At 55.3% G+C, this 23909-nt stretch overlaps 2 protein-coding genes across 2 annotated transcripts in view; both read right to left on the reverse strand.

Moving 5' to 3' along the window:
• Positions 1-12587, reverse strand: part of SLC4A2 (solute carrier family 4 member 2) — a 38815-nt gene extending 26228 nt beyond the window's left edge. Inside the window, exon 1 of the mRNA XM_083379980.1 lies at positions 12460-12587. The gene's annotated coding sequence lies outside the window, so the exon portion shown is untranslated. The remainder of the gene's footprint in view (positions 1-12459) is intronic.
• LOC310650489 (verrucotoxin subunit beta-like) overlaps positions 1-23909 on the reverse strand; it is a gene marked incomplete at its 3' end in the record, with an annotated part of 35091 nt that overhangs the window by 1603 nt on the left and 9579 nt on the right. The window contains exons 4-5 of the mRNA XM_083380038.1: positions 6957-7016; positions 5872-5948 (exon numbers count right to left, since the gene is read on the reverse strand). Of these exons, the coding sequence (XP_083236164.1) occupies positions 5872-5948; positions 6957-7016 (137 nt within the window). The remainder of the gene's footprint in view (positions 1-5871; positions 5949-6956; positions 7017-23909) is intronic.

Raw genomic sequence — 23909 nt, forward strand, 5'->3', positions numbered from 1 at the left:
CAACATCAAGACAATCCTGCGAATGGAAAAAAAGACGGAGGGCCGAAAAGCAACCAAGCCGGGTCAGAATCTCCCATCTCCTTCGAAAAGATGCGATGTGCCCGCCTTAAAACTCTCCGGCCAAGCACAGATGCATGGGGGGGGGGTTTAATGTCTCTAAACCAGCCCCCCCACTTCCCCTCCAGGAAGGAGGAAGGAGGGGGGCACTGGGCCACAGCTGGCCGGGGCAGAAAGAACACACACACCCCGACCTCCGTAAGGCATTACTCGAACCCTGTGCCCATCCGCTCCTGTGCCAGCCTTGCCATGGGGCAGACCGGCTTCGTGCCCGCTTTGGGACAGCCAGGTGGGGAGGGGGCTGCAAGGGTGTGTGTGTGTGTGTCTCGGCCTGACTGCGACAATGAGCAACATCTGGATCCGTAGGACGTGGGAAGCGGCCCAAAGCGCATGCACGCGCGCGCGCACACACACACACACACACACGTTTGTGCCCCTCCCTCTCCCTCTATCTGGGGGCTGCACTCCCCTTCCCTCCCCCTACGGGAAGCAGGCTTCCCCCAGGGCTAAAGGCTAGAGGAGGGGTCTTCAAACTTGGCCCTTTGGTGACTTGGGGACTTCAACTCCCAGAATTCCTCAGCCAGGAGGCTTCAAGACAGGGGTCTTCCAACCGGGCCCTTTGGTGACTTAAGGACTTCAACTCCCAGAATTCCTCAGCCAGGAGGCTTCAAGACAGGGGTCTTCCAACCGGGCCCTTTGGTGACTTCAGGACTTCAACTCCCAGAATTCCTCAGCCAGGATGCTTCAGGACAGGGGTCTTCCCACTGGGCCCTTTGGTGACTGGTGGACTTCAACTCCCAGAATTCCTAAGCTGGGATGCTTCAAGACAGGGGTCTTCCCACTGGGCCCTTTGGTGACTTGGGGACTACGACTCCCAGAATTCCTCAGCCAGGATGCTTCAAGACAGGGGTCTTCCAACCGGGCCCTTTGGTGACTTAAGGACTTCAACTCCCAGAATTCCTCAGCCAGGATGCTTCAGGACAGGGGTCTTCCCACTGGGCCCTTTGGTGACTTTGGGACGACTCCCAGAATTCCTCAGCTGGGATGCTTCAAGACAGGGGTCTTCCGACTGGGCCCTTTGGTGACTTGGGGGACTACAACTCCCAGAATTCCTCAGCCAGGAGGCTTCAGGACAGGGGTCTTCCCACTGGGCCCTTTGGTGACTTCAGGACTTCAACTCCCAGAATTCCTCAGCCAGGAGGCTTCAAGACAGGGGTCTTCCCACTGGGCCCTTTGGTGATGTGGGGACTACGACTCCCAGAATTCCTCAGCCGGGAGGCTTCAAGACAGGGGTCTTCCCACTGGGCCCTCTGGTGACTTCAGGACTTCTACTCCCAGAATTCCTCAGCCAGGATGCTTCAGGACAGGGGTCTTCCCACTGGGCCCTTTGGTGACTTAAGGACTTCAACTCCCAGAATTCCTCAGCCAGGATGCTTCAGGACAGGGGTCTTCCCACTGGGCCCTTTGGTGACTTCAGGACTTCAACTCCCAGAATTCCTCAGCCAGGAGGCTTCAAGACAGGGGTCTTCCCACTGGGCCCTTTGGTGATGTGGGGACTACGACTCCCAGAATTCCTCAGCCGGGAGGCTTCAAGACAGGGGTCTTCCCACTGGGCCCTTTGGTGACTTAAGGACTTCAACTCCCAGAATTCCTCAGCCAGGATGCTTCAGGACAGGGGTCTTCCGACTGGGCCCTTTGGTGACTGGTGGATTTCAACTCCCAGAATTCCTCAGCCGGGATGCTTCAAGACAGGGGTCTTCCAACCGGGCCCTTTGGTGACTTCAGGACTTCAACTCCCAGAATTCCTCAGCCAGGATGCTTCAGGACAGGGGTCTTCCCACTGGGCCCTTTGGTGACTGGTGGACTTCAACTCCCAGAATTCCTAAGCTGGGATGCTTCAAGACAGGGGTCTTCCCACTGGGCCCTTTGGTGACTTGGGGACTACGACTCCCAGAATTCCTCAGCCAGGATGCTTCAAGACAGGGGTCTTCCAACCGGGCCCTTTGGTGACTTAAGGACTTCAACTCCCAGAATTCCTCAGCCAGGATGCTTCAGGACAGGGGTCTTCCCACTGGGCCCTTTGGTGACTTTGGGACGACTCCCAGAATTCCTCAGCTGGGATGCTTCAAGACAGGGGTCTTCCGACTGGGCCCTTTGGTGACTTGGGGGACTACAACTCCCAGAATTCCTCAGCCAGGAGGCTTCAGGACAGGGGTCTTCCCACTGGGCCCTTTGGTGACTTCAGGACTTCAACTCCCAGAATTCCTCAGCCAGGAGGCTTCAAGACAGGGGTCTTCCCACTGGGCCCTTTGGTGATGTGGGGACTACGACTCCCAGAATTCCTCAGCCGGGAGGCTTCAAGACAGGGGTCTTCCCACTGGGCCCTCTGGTGACTTCAGGACTTCTACTCCCAGAATTCCTCAGCCAGGATGCTTCAGGACAGGGGTCTTCCCACTGGGCCCTTTGGTGACTTAAGGACTTCAACTCCCAGAATTCCTCAGCCAGGATGCTTCAGGACAGGGGTCTTCCCACTGGGCCCTTTGGTGACTTCAGGACTTCAACTCCCAGAATTCCTCAGCCAGGAGGCTTCAAGACAGGGGTCTTCCCACTGGGCCCTTTGGTGATGTGGGGACTACGACTCCCAGAATTCCTCAGCCGGGAGGCTTCAAGACAGGGGTCTTCCCACTGGGCCCTTTGGTGACTTAAGGACTTCAACTCCCAGAATTCCTCAGCCAGGATGCTTCAGGACAGGGGTCTTCCGACTGGGCCCTTTGGTGACTGGTGGATTTCAACTCCCAGAATTCCTCAGCCGGGATGCTTCAAGACAGGGGTCTTCCCACTGGGCCCTTTGGAGACTTGGGGACTACGACTCCCAGAATTCCTCAGCCAGGATGCTTCAAGACAGGGGTCTTCTGACTGGGCCCTTTGGTGACTTCAGGACTTCAACTCCCAGAATTCCTCAGCCAGGAGGCTTCACGACAGGCGTCTTCCGACCGGGCCCTTTGGTGACTGGTGGATTTCAACTCCCAGAATTCCTCAGACGGGATGCTTTAAGACAGGCGTCTTCCGACTGGGCCCTTTGGTGACTGGTGGATTTCAACTCCCAGAATTCCTCAGCCGGGACGCTTTAAGACAGGCGTCTTCCGACCGGGCCCTTTGGTGACTGGTGGATTTCAACTCCCAGAATTCCTCAGCCGGGACGCTTTAAGACAGGGGTCTTCCGACCGGGCCCTTTGGTGACTGGTGGATTTCAACTCCCAGAATTCCTCAGACGGGATGCTTTCAGACAGGGGTCTTCCGACTGGGTCCTTTGGTGACTTGGGGGACTTGACCTCCCAGAATTCCTCAGCTGGGACGCTTTAAGACGGGGGACTTCCCACTGGGCCCTTTGGTGACCGAGGTGACTTCAACTCCCTGTCTTGAAGCATCCCAGCTGAGGAATTCTGGGAGTCGTAGTCCCCGAGTCACCAAAGGGCCCAGTGGGAAGACCCCTGTCTTGAAGCCTCCCGGCTGAGGAATTCTGGGAGTCGTAGTCCCCGAGTCACCAAAGGGCCCAGTGGGAAGACCCCTGTCTTGAAGCCTCCCGGCTGAGGAATTCTGGGAGTCGTCGTCCCCGAGTCACCAAAGGGCCCAGTGGGAAGACCCCTGTCTTGAAGCCTCCTGGCTGAGGAATTCTGGGAGTCGTAGTCCCCGAGTCACCAAAGGGCCCAGTGGGAAGACCCCTGTCTTGAAGCCTCCTGGCTGAGGAATTCTGGGAGTCGTAGTCCCCGAGTCACCAAAGGGCCCAGTGGGAAGACCCCTGTCTTGAAGCCTCCCGGCTGAGGAATTCTGGGAGTCGTAGTCCCCGAGTCACCAAAGGGCCCAGTGGGAAGACCCCTGTCTTGAAGCCTCCTGGCTGAGGAATTCTGGGAGTCGTAGTCCCCGAGTCACCAAAGGGCCCAGTGGGAAGACCCCTGTCTTGAAGCCTCCTGGCTGAGGAATTCTGGGAGTCGTAGTCCCCGAGTCACCAAAGGGCCCAGTGGATAGACCCCTGTCTTGAAGCCTCCCGGCTGAGGAATTCTGGGAGTCGTAGTCCCCGAGTCACCAAAGGGCCCAGTCGGAAGACCCCTGTCTTGAAGCCTCCTGGCTGAGGAATTCTGGGAGTCGTAGTCCCCGAGTCACCAAAGGGCCCAGTGGGAAGACCCCTGTCTTGAAGCCTCCTGGCTGAGGAATTCTGGGAGTCGTAGTCCCCGAGTCACCAAAGGGCCCAGTGGGAAGACCCCTGTCTTGAAGCCTCCTGGCTGAGGAATTCTGGGAGTCGTAGTCCCCGAGTCACCAAAGGGCCCAGTGGGAAGACCCCTGTCCTGAAGCATCCTGGCTGAGGAATTCTGGGAGTTGAAGTCCTTAAGTCACCAAAGGGCCCAGTGGGAAGACCCCTGTCTTGAAGCCTCCCGGCTGAGGAATTCTGGGAGTCGTAGTCCCCGAGTCACCAAAGGGCCCAGTCGGAAGACCCCTGTCTTGAAGCCTCCTGGCTGAGGAATTCTGGGAGTCGTAGTCCCCGAGTCACCAAAGGGCCCAGTGGGAAGACCCCTGTCTTGAAGCCTCCTGGCTGAGGAATTCTGGGAGTCGTAGTCCCCGAGTCACCAAAGGGCCCAGTCGGAAGACCCCTGTCTTGAAGCCTCCTGGCTGAGGAATTCTGGGAGTCGTAGTCCCCGAGTCACCAAAGGGCCCAGTGGGAAGACCCCTGTCTTGAAGCCTCCTGGCTGAGGAATTCTGGGAGTCGTAGTCCCCGAGTCACCAAAGGGCCCAGTGGGAAGACCCCTGTCTTGAAGCCTCCTGGCCGAGGAATTCTGGGAGTCGTAGTCCCCGAGTCACCAAAGGGCCCAGTGGGAAGACCCCTGTCTTGAAGCCTCCTGGCTGAGGAATTCTGGGAGTCGTAGTCCCCGAGTCACCAAAGGGCCCAGTGGGAAGACCCCTGTCTTGAAGCCTCCTGGCTGAGGAATTCTGGGAGTCGTAGTCCCCGAGTCACCAAAGGGCCCAGTGGGAAGACCCCTGTCTTGAAGCCTCCTGGCTGAGGAATTCTGGGAGTCGTAGTCCCCGAGTCACCAAAGGGCCCAGTGGGAAGACCCCTGTCTTGAAGCCTGCCTGGCTGAGGAATTCTGGGAGTCGTAGTCCCCGAGTCACCAAAGGGCCCAAGGGGAAGACCCCAGGGCAAAGAGGGCCTTATAGAAATGACTCTTCACCGCCCCCCCCACACACACTCAGCTGGTTAGGACTACAGGCCCCATCGTCCTTTGCAGGAACGGGATGGGGGGGAAGGAAGTGTCAGGCAGGGATGGGCGTTGCCGGTCAGGACGGGGAGGGGGGGAGGCCGTCGGCTGCCAATCATTAACCGGTGGACTTTGGCCCTCGAGTCTCGGGCGGGTCACGAGTGCAGAAGAGGCTTTTGGAAAGGATTAGGTGGTTTTTCCCCCCCCATGCCTCAAAAAAAAAAAATATGGAATCCCCCCTCCTTATTTGCAAATGGCTCTTCCGACCTGGGGGGCGAGAGGTGTAGCTGAGGGGGGGGCAGGGTCCCCCTCTTTTCCGACTCCCCCCTGGGAGGGGGGGTCAGCTGGGGAATTCCTCCCCAGGCAGAAGCCCCCCCCTCCCCAAATGTATGGAAAGGGGATGGAGAAACCCCCCTCCCCAAATTCCCCCTCCGTCTCGGGGAGGGGAACAGAGCCCCCCACCCCAGCTGGGGGATTTCCTTCCCCCCCCCCCGGCACCCGGCTCTCTGTCCCAGGCAGGCCCGCCTTGCAAGGAGGGCGGGGGCTGCCTGTCCCCCCCCCACACGCTCCCACTGGGCCAGGCGGCGCCCACGTTGGTCTTGGCCGCTGCCTCCCGCCAGGCGCCAAAGTCAAGCCCGGGGCCTGGAAGGGCACAGCTGGCTTGGCACAGCTGGGACTCAGTGTCCCCCCCTCCCCTCCCCCGTCCTGCAGCCCCCTCTGCCCTCCCCCAGCTCCCTCCGTGGCCATTTATTGAGGGGGGGGGTTTAATGGTGGAAACGCGACCCGGCACAAAGGCAGCTTCTGTGCATACGCAGAGTGCCTTTGGTATAACCGCTGGGGGGTGGGGGTGGGAGCTCCTGGCCGTCGTTGAGGGGAGCCCCAGGCCCCAAAGCACTGCCCACCCCCCCGTCTCTGGCCCCTGCTATTCTCCCCTCCATCTCTGCCCCCCCCAGACATTCTGCCCCCATTTCTCCCCATCCATTCTCCCCATTTCTCCCCATCCATTCTACCCATTTCTGCCCCACATTCTGCCCCATCTCTGCCCCCATTCTCCCCCCATCTCTCCCCCATCCATTCTCCCATTTCTGCCCCACAGACATTCTCCCATTTCTCCCCCATCCATTCTACCCCCCCATCTTCTGCCCCACAGACATCCTGCCCCCATCTCTCCCCCATTCATTTCCCCCCATCTCTCCCCCATCCATTCTCCCATTTCTGCCCCACAGACATTCTACCCCCCATCTTCTGCCCCACAGACATCCTGCCCCCATCTCTCCCCCATTCATTTCCCCCCATCTCTCCCCCATCCATTCTCCCATTTCTGCCCCACATTCTGCCCCATCTCTGCCCCCATTTCTCCCCATCTCTCCCCCATTCATTCCCCATTTCTCCCCCATATATTCTCCCCCCATCTCTCCCCCATCCATTCTCCCATTTCTGCCCCACAGACATTCTACCCATTTCTGCCCCACATTCTGCCCCATCTCTGCCCATCTCTCCCCCATTCATTCTAGCCATTTCTGCCCCACATTCTGCCCCATCTCTCCCCCATCCATTCTCCCATTTCTCCCCCATCCATTCTACCCCCCCATTTCTCCCCATCTCTCCCCCCCCCAGCTGGAGTTCAGCTGCCCCCCCCGGGACACTCACCTCTGGCGCTGCCCCACAGCTGCCCCACAGCTACCCTATATGCCCTGGCCAGGAAGCTGCCTGGGGGAAGCGGAAGGGGGAAGTGGGCGGTGAGTCGCCCTCACAAGGCCTTGGCTCACCCGGCTGGGAAGGAGGGGGGGGCGCAGAGGCCCCCCCACACACACACACCCGTGGCACACACTTTCCATGAACACGACACTCGCACCACCACCACCCCCTTGCAAGATCAGGGACTTCCAGAGGTCAGGAAAGCCCCCCCCCACACACACACACACACTGGGACACCACTGCGCTCCAGAAATGGCATAGGGGTCTCCTGCTTGGCCGCGGGGTGTGTGTGTGTGTGTGTGTGTGTGAGGGGGAGGGGTTGGACTAGATGACCTACAAGGTCCCTTCCAACTCGGTGAAACCATCCGGTCCCCCCCCCCCACCTCCGCTCCCCCTCTCCCCACGCCAAAGGCTGGTCTGGCATCTGCAAAAGCAGAACCCAGGAAAAAAAACCCCCACCACACACAAAATATGGGGTCCCTGCAGGGAAATAATGAATAGAATAGAATGGAATGGAATGAAATGGAATAAAATGAAATTTAGAATAGAATAGAATAGAATAGAATAGGAATAGAAATAGAATAAGAATAAGAATAGATTAGAATAGAGAGGGATTTGTGTGTGTGTGTATGTGTGTGTGTGTGTGTGTTTGTGTATAAAGAGAGATTAGAATAGTTGGAAGGGAGCTCGGAGGTCATCTAGTCCAACCCCCTGCTCAAGCAACAGACCCTTGCAGAACAACAGAGTGAATAGAATAGAATAGAATAGAATAGAATAGAATAGAATAGAATAGAATAGAATAGAATAGAATAGAATAGAATAAGAAGAATAAGAATAAGAATAAGAATAACATAATAGAAGAATAGAATAGAATAGAATAGGAAAGAAAATATGGAATAGAATAGAATAAGAATAATATAATAGAAGAATAGAATAGAATAGAATAGAATAGAATATAGAATGGAATGGAATAAAATAAATAAAATAAAATTTATAATAGAATGGAACAGAATATAGAAGAGAAAAGAAATGTAGAAGAGAATAGAATTAATAGAGTAGAATAAGGAATAGAACAGAATTAATAGAATAGAATTAATAGAGAAGAATAAGGAATAGAACAGAATTAATAGAATAGAATTAATAGAGAAGAATAAGGAATAGAATAGAATTAATAGAATAGAATTAATAGAGTAGAATAAGGAATCGAATAGAATTAATAGAATAGAATAAGGAATAGAATAGAATTGATAGAATAGAATTAATAGAATAGAATAGAATAAGGAATCGAATAGAATTAATAGAGTAGAATAAGGAATAGAATAGAATTAATAGAATAGAATTAATAGAGTAGAATAAGGAATCGAATAGAATTAATAGAATAGAATTAATAGAATAGAATTAATAGAATAGAATAAGGAATAGAATAGATAGAATAGAATTAATAGAATAGAATAAGGAATAGAATAGATAGAATAGAATTAATAGAACAGAATAAGGAATAGAATAGAATTAATAGAATAGAATTAATAGAATAGAATTAATAGAATAGAATAAGGAATAGAATAGATAGAATAGAATTAATAGAACAGAATAAGGAATAGAATAGAATTAATAGAATAGAATTAATAGAATAGAATTAATAGAATAGAATAAGGAATAGAATAGATAGAATAGAATTAATAGAACAGAATAAGGAATAGAATAGATGCCACCGGGCAAGGACGAGATGGGGGGGGTGAAGGCTGGCCCCTCCCAGGGCCCCCAGGGAGACCCCAAGTGGGACGGGGGACACCCCCGCCCTCCCAGGTTAGGCTAACCTTTGGCCTCCCCCTCCCTGCCAGCTGGGGCTGGCCAAGCCTCCTGCCCCTCCCTCAGCCTGGCAGCCACGCCAGAGGGCGGCCTGGAGGGGGGGGAGGGAAACCCTCCGGTGGTGCCACCGTGGAGCCACCGGGTGCCAGGGGGATGAGAGGGGGGGGGAGAGGGAGAGGGTGTGTTTTTTATTGGGGGAGGGGGCCGGGCAGGAAGCAGGACGCTTGCCAAAGTTGGCAGCCGCATTCCGGGGACGAGTCCCGGCTGGCCCGGCTAAGGCGATTACCGGGGCCCGGCCGTTGCCACCCAGGAGGCTTTGCTTGGCACCACCAACCGCTCCGGATTCCTGAGGAGGGGGGGGCTGGGGGGGCGAGGAAAGGAATGATGGCCCCCTCCTCCTCTGGTGGGGCAGGGCCGGAGGCAGCAGCAAAGCCCCAGGGGTCTTTTTTTTGGGGGGGGGTCTTCCCCCACTTCCTCTCTTTCCCCCCCCAGACTCCCTCCTTCCTTGGCCTAAGGGAGCCCCCTCCCCAAATTGGGGAGGGTCTTTCCCCCTTCCTCCACCCCCGACTCCCTCCTTCCTTGGCCTAAGGGAGCCCCCTCCCCAAATTGGGGAGGGTCTTTCCCCCTTCCTCCACCCCCGACTCCCTCCTTCCTTGGGCTAACGGAGCCCCCTCCCCAAATTGGGGAGGGTCTTTCCCCCTTCCTCCACCCCCGACTCCCTCCTTCCTTGGCCTAAGGGAGCCCCCTCCCCAAATTGGGGAGGGTCTTTCCCCCTTCCTCCACCCCCGACTCCCTCCTTCCTTGGCCTAACGGAGCCCCCTCCCCAAATTGGGGAGGGTCTTTCCCCCTTCCTCCACCCCCGACTCCCTCCTTCCTTGGCCTAACGGAGCCCCCTCCCCAAATTGGGGAGGGTCTTTCCCCCTTCCTCCACCCCCGACTCCCTCCTTCCTTGGCCTAAGGGAGCCCCCTCCCCAAATTGGGGAGGGTCTTTCCCCCTTCCACCACCCTCGACTCCCTCCTTCCTTGGCCTAAGGGAGCCCCCTCCCCAAATTGGGGAGGGTCTTTCCCCCTTCCTCCACCCCCGACTCCCTCCTTCCTTGGCCTAAGGGAGCCCCCTCCCCAAATTGGGGAGGGTCTTTCCCCCTTCCTCCACCCCCGACTCCCTCCTTCCTTGGCCTAAGGGAGCCCCCTCCCCAAATTGGGGAGGGTCTTTCCCCCTTCCTCCACCCCCGACTCCCTCCTTCCTTGGCCTAAGGGAGCCCCCTCCCCAAATTGGGGAGGGTCTTTCCCCCTTCCTCCACCCCCGACTCCCTCCTTCCTTGGCCTAAGGGAGCCCCCTCCCCAAATTGGGGAGGGTCTTTCCCCCTTCCTCCACCCCCGACTCCCTCCTTCCTTGGCCTAAGGGAGCCCCCTCCCCAAATTGGGGAGGGTCTTTCCCCCTTCCTCCACCCCCGACTCCCTCCTTCCTTGGCCTAAGGGAGCCCCCTCCCAAAACTGGGGAGGGGGAGAGGGACTTACACCCTTCCTCCCCCACTCCCACCTTCCTTGGCCTAACGGAGCCTAACCCCCTCCCCAAAAAAAATGGAGAGGGGGAGAGCGAAGAACGGCTGACCCCATCCCCCCACACACACATAGGATGAAGCCCCCCCCCAAAGACCCCGGTTGAGCCGGGCACCCCTTCCCCATTCCCAGCTGGGGGGAAAAAAGGGTGGAGGGCCCGAACTGGGCTCGGCAGCCGGTGGGGGACAGATAATAATACAATATAATATGATACGATACGATATGATAGAAAATATGGAATACAATAGAATAGAAAATTTAGAATAGAATAGAATAAATAGAATAGAATAGAATAGAATAGAATAGAATAGAATAGAATAGAATAGAATAGAATAGAATAGAATAGAGTAGAATAAAATACACAATAGAATCTACAATGGAATAGAATAGAATAGAACAGAACAGAAAGGGACCTTGGAGGTCATCTAGTCCAACCCCCTGCTCAAGCAGCAGATCCTTACAGAATCATCGGATAACCAGAGTTGGAAGGGAGCTTTCGAGGTCATCTAGTCCGGCCCCCGTGCTCCCGCAGGAGACAACCTATAGAAGAACACAGTCGGAAGGGACCTCGGAGGCCATCTAGTCCAACCCCCTGCCCGAGCGGGAGACCCTTACCGAATGGCAAGAGCTGGAAGGGTCCTCGGAGGTCATCTAGTCCAGCCCCCAGCTCGAGCAGGGCACCCTTACAGAAGAAGAAGAGTTGGAAGGGACCTCGGAGGTCATCCAGTCCAACCCCCTGCTCTAGCAGACCTTTACAAAATAATAAAGAGTTGGAAGGGACCTCGGAGGTCATCTAGCCCAACCCTTTGCTCTCTAGCAGGAGACCTTTACAGAATGATAGAATAATGAGAGTTGGAAGGGACCTCGGAGGTCATCTAGCCCAACCCTTTGCTCTCTAGCAGGAGACCTTTACAGAATTATAGAATAATGAGAGTTGGAAGGGACCTCGGAGGTCATCTAGCCCAACCCTTTGCTCTCTAGCAGGAGACCTTTACAGAATTATGGAATAATGAGAGTTGGAAGGGACCTCGGAGGTCATCTAGTCCCACCCCCGGCTCCAGCAGGAGACCCTTACAGAATCGCAAGAGTCGCAAAGGGACCACGGAGGCCATTTAGCCCAGCCCGGCCCTCCCCCCCAGGCTCAAAGCAGAATCGCAGAGTTGGAAGGGACCTCGGAGGTCAACTAGTCTGACCCCCGGCTCCAGCAGAGGGACCCCTTCAACCATGCCAGACCATGGATTGGAAGCGCCAGCTCAGTTCCTGGATGCCTCTGAGCAGGCGGGCTCTGTGTGTGTCTGTGTGTTTGTGTGTTTGTGTGTGGTCTGAAAGCCCCTCCGGATGGACCCCCCCCCATGCCTGTCCCGGTAAAGGCCCTGGCCAGGCTGCCAACCGGGCCCGGCGGGAAAGGAGCTGAAAAATAGCCCTCCCCACCATTCCCACCCCCCCAGCACCAGGAGGGTGCATCTCCAGAGCCCCCCCCCCAGAATGGCAGCCCCTCCACTTGCGCGACGAGACCCACCCACCACCACCCAAGGGCACCGGGAGACCCCCAATTCCAGCTGTCAATCAGGATGCCCGGCTGGAGAAATCGGGGACGCTGAGAGTATGTGTGTGTGTGTGGGGGGGGGGGTTGTCGCCAGCCTCCTCCATTGTGTGTGTGTGTGTGTGTGCCCCCCCCGAGACTCAATCCCCGGCATCGAAAGGACGGTGTGTGTGAGGCGGGTGTGTGTGTGTGTGTGTGGAGGCGCAGAGCCCCGAAGAAAAGACAGCCGGGCGTGCCAGGCTATCCTGAGCGGACCCGGGACCCTCGGGACACCCCCACACACAAATCCTGCAGACCCCCCCCCCTTTTCACACACCCCTGGCAGGATGCCAAGGGACCCTCCCCCGCGGGAATCAGGGCAAGGCGCTGGGCAAGACCCCCCCCACACTCGCCGATCTTCCCCCCTGCCCTCCAAGCATCGGATTTTTTTTGGGGGGTGGGGGTCTCGGAAGGCGGGTACCCCCCCTCCCCACAGCTGCCCTGGCTGTGCCCGGGCGGAAGGCTGGCTCAGAAGCCCCCCGTCTCCCCAAAGGAGACCCTCACCTGCCTGCTTGGCGCTCTCCAGCGGTGGCTTGGATGCCCGGAGAGGGGGGGGGTGTCCCGTGGCTGCGATGGCCGCCCGCCCTGGCTTTGTTCTTCCCTGGCAGTCGGCAAATGCCCCTTTCCCCCCCCCTCCGCAACACACACACACACACACACACACACACACACACCCGTGCCCAGCCTTTCCAAGCCCCCCCCCTTGCCCAGTTACTGGCCCCTCCTAGCTGGGGCTGGTGCCCCCTCCCAGGAAAGGGAAGGGGAGGGCTCGGCAGCTGGGCACAAGGCCTTCCGCCCTCCCTCCTTGCCAGGACGCCCTCTGCCCACCTGGAGGACCCTTTGCCTCCCTCGCGGCAGCTGGCCGGCTTCCACCACAGACCCTCCTCACCAGGGACTGGCACCTTGGGAACGTCGCTGCCCCCTCCTCTCTGTCTCCTGCCCCCCCCCGCCCCCCCCCAGATTCCTGGGAGGAGGAGGGGACGCCCGGCATCCCCCCTTGCCCGTCCCAGCCGCCCCCCTGCCCCCAGCTTCTTAAAAATGCCACCCCCCAAGGGGGGCAGACTGGGGGAGGGGGCTGCCCCTCCCTCTAATGGAGGAGGAGGGAGGAGGAGGAGGAGGGGGAGGAGGAGGAGGGGGTGTCTCTGCCCAATTACACGAAGCGGGAAGCGGGCCAGACTGGCAAAGCAAAGCAGGCCGGGTGCCAACCCAGGGTGCCAGGGGCTGTGCCCGGGCGGCCCCCACCCCACTCGTCTCTGATTTTAGCCCCACCCTCCCCACTTTAAGCATGTGGGGGAGGGGGCAGGGTGATTGATGGATGGATGGATGGATTGAAATGGTCCAGGGGGCTGGACTAGAAGACCTCCAAGGTCCCTTAAGGCTCTACTCGGATGGATGGATGGATGGATGGATGGAAATGGGTCTCCTGATCGAGCAGGGGGCTGGACTAGAAGACCTCCACGGGTCCCTTCCGGCTCTATTCTGATTGATTGATTGAAATGGTCTAGGTCTCCAGCTTGAGCAGGGGGCTGGACTAGAAGACCTCCAGGGGTCCCTTCCGGCTCTATTCTGATTGATTGATGGATGGATGGATTGAAATGGGTCTCCTGCTCGAGCAGGGGGCTGAAGACCTCCAGGGTCCCTTCAAACTCTTCTCTGATTGATTGATTGATTGATATGGTCTAGGGCAGAGGTAGGCGACCTTGGCCCTTTTCTGACTGGTGGACTTCAACTCCCAGAATTCCTCAGCCAGCCACGCTGAGGGGAAAGGGAGAGGTTTCCAAGCTGAGCCATGCCGGCTCAGGAATTCTGGGAGTTGAAGTCCACCAGTCATGAGGGGGCCAAGGTTGCCTATCCCTGGGACTCTAGGGTCCCCTGCATGAGCAGGGGGCTGGACTAGAAGACCTCCAGGGTCCCTTCTGGCTCTATTCTGATTGATTGATTGAAATGGTCTAGGTTGTCCAGCTTGAGCAGGGGGCTGGACTAGAAGACCTCCAGGGTCCCTTCCGGCTCTATTCTGATTGATTGATTGAAATGGATCTCCTGCTTGAGCAGGGGGCTGGACTAGAAGACCTCCAGGGTCCCTTCCGGCTCTATTCTGATTGATTGATTGATTGATTGATTGATTGATTGAAATGGGTCTCCTGCTTGAGCAGGGGGCTGGACTAGAAGACCTCCAGGGTCCCTTCTGGCTCTATTCTGATTGATTGATTGAAATGGTCTAGGTTGTCCAGCTTGAGCAGGGGGCTGGACTAGAAGACCTCCAGGGTCCCTTCCGGCTCTATTCTGATTGATTGATTGATTGATTGATTGAAATGGTGTAGGGTGTCCAGCTTGAGCAGGGGGATGGACTAGAAGACCTCCAGGGTCCCTTCCGGCTCGATTCTGATTGATTGATTGATTATGGGGATGCTGCAGCGGTCGCTAAGTGTGAAAAACGATCCTAAGTCCCCCTTTTCAGGACCGTCGTAACTTCGAACAGTCACTACACAAAACTGCCGCTCAAGTTCGAGGGCCTCCTGTATTCTCTGGCTCTCTGCATGGCTGGGGCTCATCAGCTCTCCGGGCCAAAGTCACTACGCAAAGCTTCCCTTCCGCAGGTGTACACACACACACACACACACACACTACACAACACACAACACACAAACAGGGAGCCTGAAGAAAGCCCAGTCCTGGAGGCCTGCAGGCAGGGACTTCAGAGGAAACGGTGTGTGTGTGTGTGTGTGTGTGTGTGTGTTGTGTGTTGTGTGTGTTCCTTCTCCCCACATTGTCTGGCTGAACCCCGGAGCGCCCTTGTCTCTTCTCCTGACCCTCCTCCTGCTCCAGAGGCCCAGCGGAGCCCACCAGACCAGGCAGCTGAGAGGCAAACAGCCCCCCCAGTTGCCCACCCACCCCAAAATGTTAGTTAAGCCCCGCCCCCTGTCAGCCCCCCCCCCCGTTTCTTTGCGCCCCTCCTTGGGGGGAGGACACTTCCAAAAAAAGGCCTAAACTAGGCCTAGGCTGCTTTCTGACTGGTGGACTTCAACTCCCAGAATTCCTCAGCCAGCCCCGCTGAGGGGAAAGGGAGAGGTTTCCCAGCTGAGCCAGGCCGGCTCAGGAATTCTGGGAGTCGAAGTCCACCAGTCATAAAAGAGCCAAGGTTGCCTACCCCTGGCTTCGGCCTAGGCTGCTTTATGACTCGTGGACTTCGACTCCCAGAATTCCTCAGCCGGCCACGCTGAGGGGAAAGGGAGAGGTTTCCCAGCTGAGCCAGGCCGGCTCAGGAATTCTGGGAGTTGAAGTCCACCAGTCATAAAAGAGCCAAGGTTGCCTACCCCTGGCCTCGGCCTAGGCTGCTTTATGACTCGTGGACTTCGACTCCCAGAATTCCTGAGCCAGCCACGCTGAGGGGAAAGGGAGAGGTTTCCCAGCTGAGCCAGGCCGGCTCAGGAATTCTGGGAGTCGAAGTCCACCAGTCATAAAAGAGCCAAGGTTGCCTACCCCTGGCTTCGGCCTAGGCTGCTTTATGACTCGTGGACTTCGACTCCCAGAATTCCTCAGCCAGCCACGCTGAGGGGAAAGGGAGAGTTTCCAAGCTGAGCCATGCCGGCTCAGGAATTCTGGGAGTTGAAGTCCACCAGTCATAAAAGAGCCAAGGTGTGTGTGTGTGTGTGTGTGTGTGTGTGTGTGGTAAGCCCCCCCACCCCAAATGCATCGGGCCCCATCCCATCCTCCCATCTGCTTTAGAGCAGAGGTGTGTGTGTGTGTGTGTGTGTGAGACATAAGCATCCCTCCAACTGCCTCAAATGCATTGGCCCCATCCTATCTTTTCATCTGCTTTACAGCAGAGGTGTGTGTGTGTGTGTGTTGTGTGTGTGTGGCATAAGCCCCCCACCCCAAATGCATTGGCCCCATCCTATCTTTTCATCTGCTTTACAGCAGAGGTGTGTGTGTGTGTGTGTGTTGTGTGTGTGTGTGTGGCGTAAGCCCCCCACCCCAAATGCTTTGGCCCCATGCCACCCTCTCATCTGCTTTAGAGCAGAGGTGTGTGTGTGTGTGTGTGTGTGGTGTGTGTGTGTGTGGCGTAAGCCCCCCCACCCCAAATGCATTGGCCCCATCCCACCCTCTCATCTGCTTTACAGCAGAGGGGTGTGTGTGTGTGTGTGTGTGTGTGTGTGGTGTGTGTGTGTGTCGTAAGCCCCACCACTGCCCCAAATGCATCAGCCCCATCCAGCCCCCTCATCTGCTTTACAACAGAGGTGTGTGTGTGTGTGTGTGTGTGTGTGTGGTAAGCCCCACCACCCCAAATGCATTGGCCCCATCCTATCTTCTCATCTGCTTTACAGCAGAGGGGTGTGTGTGTGTGTGTGTGTGTGTGTGTGTGTGTGTGGCGTAAGCCCCCCACCCCAAATGCATCAGCCCCATCCCGCCCTCTCATCTGCTTTACAACAGAGGTGTCTGTGTGTGTGTGTGTCTGTGTGTGTGTGGGGGGGGGGGCGTAAGCCCCCCACCCCAAATGCATCAGCCCCATCCCGCCCTCTCATCTGCTTTACAGCAGAGGTGTGTGTGTGTGTGTGTGTGTGTGTGTGTGTGTGTGTGTATGTGTGTGTGTGGCGTACGCCCCCCACCCCAAATGCATCGGGCCCCATCCTATCCTCTCTTCCGCTTTACAGCACAGGTCCCCAAACCTCTGCAACTTTTTTTTAAGACCGGTGGACTTCAACTCCCAGAATTCCTGGCTGAGGGGATTCTGGGAGTTGAAGTCCACCGGCCTTCAAGCAGCCAAGCTTGGAGACACCCCCCCCCCTGCCTTTACAGGGTGCCCTGGGGAGGGGGAGGGGGGAGGTCCCGAGGCTGCAGCCCAGATGTGGAAGGAGGGAAAGAGCTTCAAAAGCCCCCCCCCCCAAATCCCCGAAACCCGGCATCTACTCCATCCAGTGGCGGGGAGTTCCCCAGGCCGGCCGATATCCCAAAGCCGGACTGCCTGCTTTTCCGGAAAAAAAGGGGCCCTGCGGTCATCTAGCTCCTCCCTGCGACGCTCCCGGGACCCCCACGACCCCCCCCAACGGCCGCTCCAGCAACCACCCACCCCGGCACTTGGAGGGGGGCGCACGGGAGACTTGGCCGGGCCCGATTCCTGACGAGGCTCCAGTTCAAAGGAGGGTCCGGCAGGGGCCGCAGCCGGGGGGGGGGGTCTCGAGGGGGGGCAGTGCGGGAGGAGGACTCGTCACCCCAAAACACACACAGCTTTGGGGAGGGGAAAATTGCTGAGACACGCCCCCCAGATGCGGGGGTCACAAGGCCCACAGTGCAGCAGAGACCCCCCCCAATCCCTGCATTTTGCTGGTAGTTCCGCCCCCTCCCCAAGAGACAACACAACACAAAGACACAAAGAAGCCACAATTGGAACTGCTGGGTGGTCACACTCTTTCCACGGGCCTGTGTGACTCACACCGGCTAGCCACAAGCGGCAAGCTTGTGAGTCATTCCTCCCCCCCCTCCCATTTTCCCACCCTCTACACACACACACACACACACACAGACAAACACACAGACAAACACACAGACAAACACACACACACACACACACACACACACACACACACACACGACTTCGGACCTTGCCCAAAAGAAGCTGGGAAGCCAGCCGTATTCTCTCGCGCTCTCTCTCTCTCTCTCAAAAAAAGATGGAAACGACCTCGGAGATCATCTAGTCTGACCCCCTGCTCGAGCAGGACAGCCTTCCAGAATGACAGAATCCCAGTCGGAAGGGACCTCGGAGGTCATCTAGCCCGACCCCCTGCTCGAGCAGACCCTTCCAGAATGACAAAATCCCAGAGTCGAAAGGGACCTCGGAGGTCATCTAGTCCCACCCCCTCCTCGAGCAGGAGAGCCTTCCAGAATGACAGAATCCCAGAGTCGGAAGGGACCTCGGAGGTCATCTAGTCCGACCCCCTGCTCGAGCAGACCCTTCCAGAATGACAGAATCCCAGAGTCGGAAGGGACCTCGGAGGTCATCTAGTCCCACCCCCTGCTCGAGCAGACCCTTCCAGAATGACAGAATCCCAGAGTCGGAAGGGACCTCGGAGGTCATCTAGTCCCACCCCCTCCTCGAGCAGGAGAGCCTTCCAGAATGACAGAATCCCAGAGTCGGAAGGGACCTCGGAGGCCATCTAGTCCGACCCCCTGCTCCAGCAGGAGAGCCTTCCAGAATGACAAAATCCCAGAGTCGGAAGGGACCTCGGAGGTCATCTAGTCCGACCCCCCTGCTCAGTTAGGAGACGCTTACGGAATGACAGAATCCCAGAGCTGGAAGGGATCTTGGAGGTCATCTAGTCCAACCCCCGGCTGCAGCAGGGGAGCCTTACAGAATCATAGAATAACAAGAGTTGGAAGGGACCCCGGAGGTCATCTAGTCTAGCCTCCTGCTCAAGAAGGAGAGCCTTACAAAACCACAGACAAATAGAGACGGAAGGGACATCAGAGGTCATCCAGTCCAACCTGCTGCTCAAGCAAGAGACCCTTACAGGCGCATCAGTGAGTCATTTCCCCCCCCCCCGTGCCCCCCTCCCTTAACTTCAGCCGCTGCAGGACCGACACAGACTCAGGCGCTGACTTAGCAGCCCTTGCGCAAAAAAAGCCACAAAGCCAGCCATATTCTCACTCTCTCAAAAAAAAAAAGAGCTGGAAGGGGCCTTGGAGGTCATCTAGTTCAACCCCCTGCTCAAGGAGGAGAGCCTTGCAGAACCACAGACAAATAGAGATGGAAGGGACCTCAGAGGTCATCTAGTCCGATCCCCTGCTCAAGCAGGAGACCCATACAGAATTCCATACAGAATGACATAATTGGAAGGGACCTCGGAGGCCATCTAGTCCGACCCCCTGCTCGAGCAGGAGAGCCTTCCGGAATGACAGAATGCCAGAGCTGGAAGGGATCTTGGAGGTCATCTAGTCCAACCCGCTGCTCAAGCAAGAGACCCTTACAGGCGCATCAGTGAGTCATTTCCCCCCCTGTACCCCCCTCCCTTTAACTTCAGCCGCTGCAGGACCGACACAGCCTCAAAAAGAGCTGGAAGGGGCCTTTGAGGTCATCTAGTTCAACCCCCTGCTCAAGGAGGAGAGCCTTGCAGAACCACAGACAAATAGAGATGGAAGGGACCTCAGGGGTCATCCAGTCCAACCCCCTGCTCAAGCAGAAGACACTTCAGAATCCTAGAAGGACAAGAGTTGGAAGGGACCTCGGAGGTCATCCAGTCCAACCCCCTGCTCAAGCAGCAAGAGACCCTTACAGAATCATAGAATAACAGTTGGGAGGGACCTCCGAGGTCATCCAGTCTGACCCCCTGCTCAAGCAGGAGACCCTTACAGAACCACGGACAAATAGAGACGGAAGGGACCTCAGAGGTCATCTGGTCCAACCAACCGCTCGAGCAGGAGACCCTCACAGAATCACAGGAGGACAGAGTCGGAAGGGACCTCGGAGGTCATCTAGTCCAACCCCCTGCTCAGTTAGGAGATGCTTAGAATCACAGAGTCGGGAGGGACCCCGGGAGGTCATCTAGTCCAACCCCCTGCCGGAACAGGAGGCCCTGACAGAATCATAGGAGGACAGAGTCGGAAGGGACCTCGGAGGTCATCTAGTCCAACCCCCTGCTCAGTTAGGAGATGCTTAGAATCACAGTCGGGAGGTACCCCAGGAGGTCATCTAGTCCAACCCCCTGCCGGAACAGGAGGCCCTGACAGAATCCTAGGAGGACAGCGTCGGAAGGGACCTCGGAGGTCCTCTAGTCCCACCCCGCACCACCTCGCAGTGATGACGATACAGCAACCTAACCTAGAATCCGTAGAAGTCATGGCTCCCCTGGGTCAGGAGCCAAGCGTCAACAGTCCTGGGCCCCCGAGGCCGGTCCGGGCCCAGAAATCGAATCCTACAAACCCGCCCCCCTATACACACCCCTTAACTGCCAGAGGACGCCTCTGAATGGGAAGAGCAGCGCAGCTCCAGAGACCCTGCCTGGGGTCCCCTCCTCCGGCCTGCTGCTTTCACTGCAGTCCCTGCTCCGAGCAGGGGCTGGACTAGATGACCTCCAGAGATCCCCCACACACTGCTGACACCCCCCCTGGAATCTGATCCTCAAGGAGCCCATGGGTGGGATGAGAGGAAGCAGCCCCCCCCTCCTTCAGCCTTGCAAGAGACAAGCCTGTGAGGAGGATGGGTGTGTGTGTGTGTATGTGTGTTTGTGTGTCTGTGTGAGAGAGACAAGCACATGTTGGTCTCCTGGGAAGAGTCTGGGGTCTCCAAGGTCCATAAGACACACCCTAGGGCTGCGCCCCCTTAAGAGAGCCCTTCTTGGGGGGGGTCCCGCGTGGGGGCGAACCTACGGCACGCGTGCCACAGGCGGCACGCACAGCCCTCTCGGGGGGCACGCGGGCGCCGTCGCCCCCAGTCCTTGGGCCTCCTTCAGCGAGGTTTTACGAAACCCTTTCTTTGCGCCGTGCGCAAAGAAAAAAAATATATGGTTGAATCGATCGATCGATTTCAACTTCTCGGTGGAAAAGAAGAAAAAAAAAAGATCTCGCAAAGTTGAAATTGATCGATGGAACTTTTTCGTCCCGCCCGGTCTGCCTGCCGTTAGCGCCGCAGCCACGCCCACCCAATGGGCCAGGCCCACCCGACGATACGGAAGTGGGTCTTGGGTTGCCGTTTGGGCACTCGGTCTCTCAAAGGTTCGCCAGCACTGGTGTAGGGTCTCCTGCTTGGGCAGGGTGGGTGGGGTTGGACTAGATGACCTACAGGGTCCCTTCCAACTCTGTTATTCTATTCTATTATTCTATTCTATTCTATTCTATTCTATTCTATTCTATTCTATTCTATTCTATTCTATATTCTATTCTATATTCTATTCTATTTCATGTTTTCTATACTATTAATTCTATATTCTATTGTTATTTCTATTCTGTTAATACTATTGTATTCTACATTTATTCTTGTATTCTATTCTATTCTATTCTATATTCTATTCTATTCTATTCTACAATGTTATTTCTATTCTATTCATTCTATATTCTATTCTATTCTACAATGTTATTTCTATTCTATTCTATTAGTACTATATTCTATTCTATTCTATTCATAGTCCATTCCATTTCATATTTTCTATTCTATTAATATTCTATTCTATTCTATTCTATTCTGTTATTTCTATTCTATTAATTGTATTTTATTCTACATTTATTCTAGTATTCTATTCTACTCTATAGTCTATTCTATTCTACGATGTTAATTCTATTCTATTCTATTCTATTCTATTCTATTCTATTCTATTCTATTCTATTCTATTCTATTCTATTCTATTCTATTCTATTCTATATTCTATTCTATTTCATGTTTTCCATTCTATTAAATTCTGTATTCTATTGTTATTTCTATTCTGTTAATACTATTGTATTCTACATTTATTCTAGTATTCTATTCTATTCTATATTCTATTCTATTCTATTCTACAATGTTATTTCTATTCTATTCATTCTATATTCTATTCTATTCTACAATGTTATTTCTATTCTATTCTATTAATACTATATTCTATTCTATTCTATTCATAGTCCATTCCATTTCATATTTTCTATTCTATTAATTTTCTATTCTATTCTGTTATTTCTATTCTATTAATTGTATTTTATTCTACATTTATTCTAGTATTCTATTCTACTCTATATTCTATTCTATTCTATTCTATTCTATTCTATTCTATTCTATTCTATTCACTCTGTTGTTCTACAAGGGTCTGTTGCTTGAGCAGGGGGTTGGACTAGATGACCTCCGAGCTCCCTTCCAACTATTCTAATCTCTTTATACACAAACACACACACACACATCCCTCTCTATTCTATTCTATTCTATTCTATTCTATTCTATTCTATTCTATTCTATTCTATTCTATTCTATTCTATTCTATTCTATTATTTAATTCTAATTCTAATTCCATTCCATTCTTATCCTATTCTTATTCTCATTCCAATTCCAATTCCTATTCCTATTATTCCATTTCCTATTCCATCCCAATTCCTATTTCTATTCTCATTCCATTCCATTCTTATTCTTAATATTATTATTCTCATTCTGGGGGGGGGGCTCTCTGCCACGCTGGAGGACGTTGGCCCCAATCCCTTCTCCCCCCCCCCCCCCGCCATTGTTTTCCCTGCTCTTTCTGGGATGGATTTTGGATTTGGCTCCTTGCATTCTGCTGCACTGGTGTGTGTGTGTGTGTGTGTGTGTGTGTGTGTGTGTGTGTGTGTGTCTGTTTGTGTTTAGGGGGGGGGGCTTCAGAAGAGGAGGAAGGGGCATTCCCAAAACACGGCCAGCAACAGCAGCAGAGGACCAGTGCAGGAGGAGGAGGAGGAAAGACGCCTTGTGTTTGTGTGTGTGTGTGTGTGTGTGTCACAACCTCTGTGGGAAATCAAAAGAATCTCTGCAAACCTCTCTGGGGAGGGGGGGGCGGGGAAAGCCGGAGGTGGGGAGGGCATCCCAAGCCGGCTCGGCCCAAACTTGGAGGTGGGGGCCCAATCGGACCCTTTGTCGCCCCCCCCTTTCCCTGAGCATCCTGGGGGGGTGTGCAGAGCCCCCAAACAGCCCCCTTCTCTCCAGAGGGCAGCCCCCCCGTCCAGCAGAGTCGTAAGTGGGGGAACCCCCCCAAAACGGCGGGGAGGGGGTCTCTGGCTACCCCCCCTCCCCACTTCTGGAACCGGACGGGATTGGGGGGGGAGGAAGGGCGCGGCGGCTGTGGAACTACAACTCCCAGCATCCCTCTAGCTAGCCAGAAGGGGGGGGCAGCCGCTTCGTGGGCACCCCCTGGGGGGGAGAAAAAAGGGGGTGGGGGCTTCTCCAGTCAAAAGTTTTTTTTGGGGGGGGCCTTTCAGCTGCTTTTCCAGGCATCCCCTCCGGGCAAAAAAGGGGTGCGGGGGGGGGTTCTCCAGCCAAAAGTTTTTTTTGGGGGGGGGGCTTTCAGCTTCTTTTCCAGGTATCCCCTCCGGGCAAAATGGGGGTGGGGGCTTCTCCAGCCAAAGGGTTTTTTTTGAGGGGGGGTTTCAGCTGCTTTTCCAGGTATCCCCTCCGGGCAAAATGGGGGTGGGGGCTTCTCCAGTCAAAAGTTTTTTTGGGGGGGCTTTCAGCTGCTTTTCCAGACATCCCCTCCGGGCAAAAAAGGGGTGCGGGGGGGTTCTCCAGCCAAAAGTTTTTTTTTGGGGGGGGGGCTTTCAGCTGCTTTTCCAGGCATCCCCTCCGGGCAAAATGGGGGTGGGGGGCTTCTCCAGCCAAAAGTTTTTTTTGGGGGGGGGCTTTCAGCTGCTTTTCCAGGCATCCCCTCCGGGCAAAAAGGGGGTGGGGGGCTTCTCCAGTCAAAAGTTTTTTGGGGGGGGCTTTCAGCTGCTTTTCCAGGCGTCCCCTCCGGGCAAAGTGGGGGTGGGGGGCTTCTCCAGTCAAAAGTTTTTTTGGGGGGGCTTTCAGCTGCTTTTCCAGGCGTCCCCTCTGGACAAAATGGGGGTGGGGGGGTTCTCCAGCCAAAAGTTTTTTTTTTGGGGGGGGGGGCTTTCAGATGCTTTTCCAGGCGTCCCTTCCGGGCAAACACGTGTCTCTCTCTCTCTCTGTGTGTATGTGTCTGTCTGTCTCTCTGTGTGTCTGTGTGTGTGTGTGTGTGTGTGCGTGTGTGTGTGTGTGTGTGTGTGTGTTTGGGGGGGGGCCCTTTGAGCTTCTTTTCCAGGCATCCCTTCCGGGCAAACACGTGTCTCTCTCTCTCTCTCTCTCTGTCTATCTGTCTCTGTGTGTGTCTGTCTGTGTGTGTGTGTGTGCGTGTGTGTGTGTTTGGGGGGGGCATCCCGGGAGAGACTTCCTGGGGGGGGGGGGCAGGGAGGGGAGGCGCCTTACGCAACGGCATCCCGGGCAGGTGCCCGACCCAGCCCTGCCCTGCCCTGCCCGG

The sequence above is a fragment of the Vipera ursinii genome (assembly GCF_947247035.1).
Source record: "Vipera ursinii genome assembly, contig: SUPER_Z_unloc_1, whole genome shotgun sequence".
Taxonomy (NCBI): Eukaryota; Metazoa; Chordata; class Lepidosauria; order Squamata; family Viperidae; genus Vipera; species Vipera ursinii.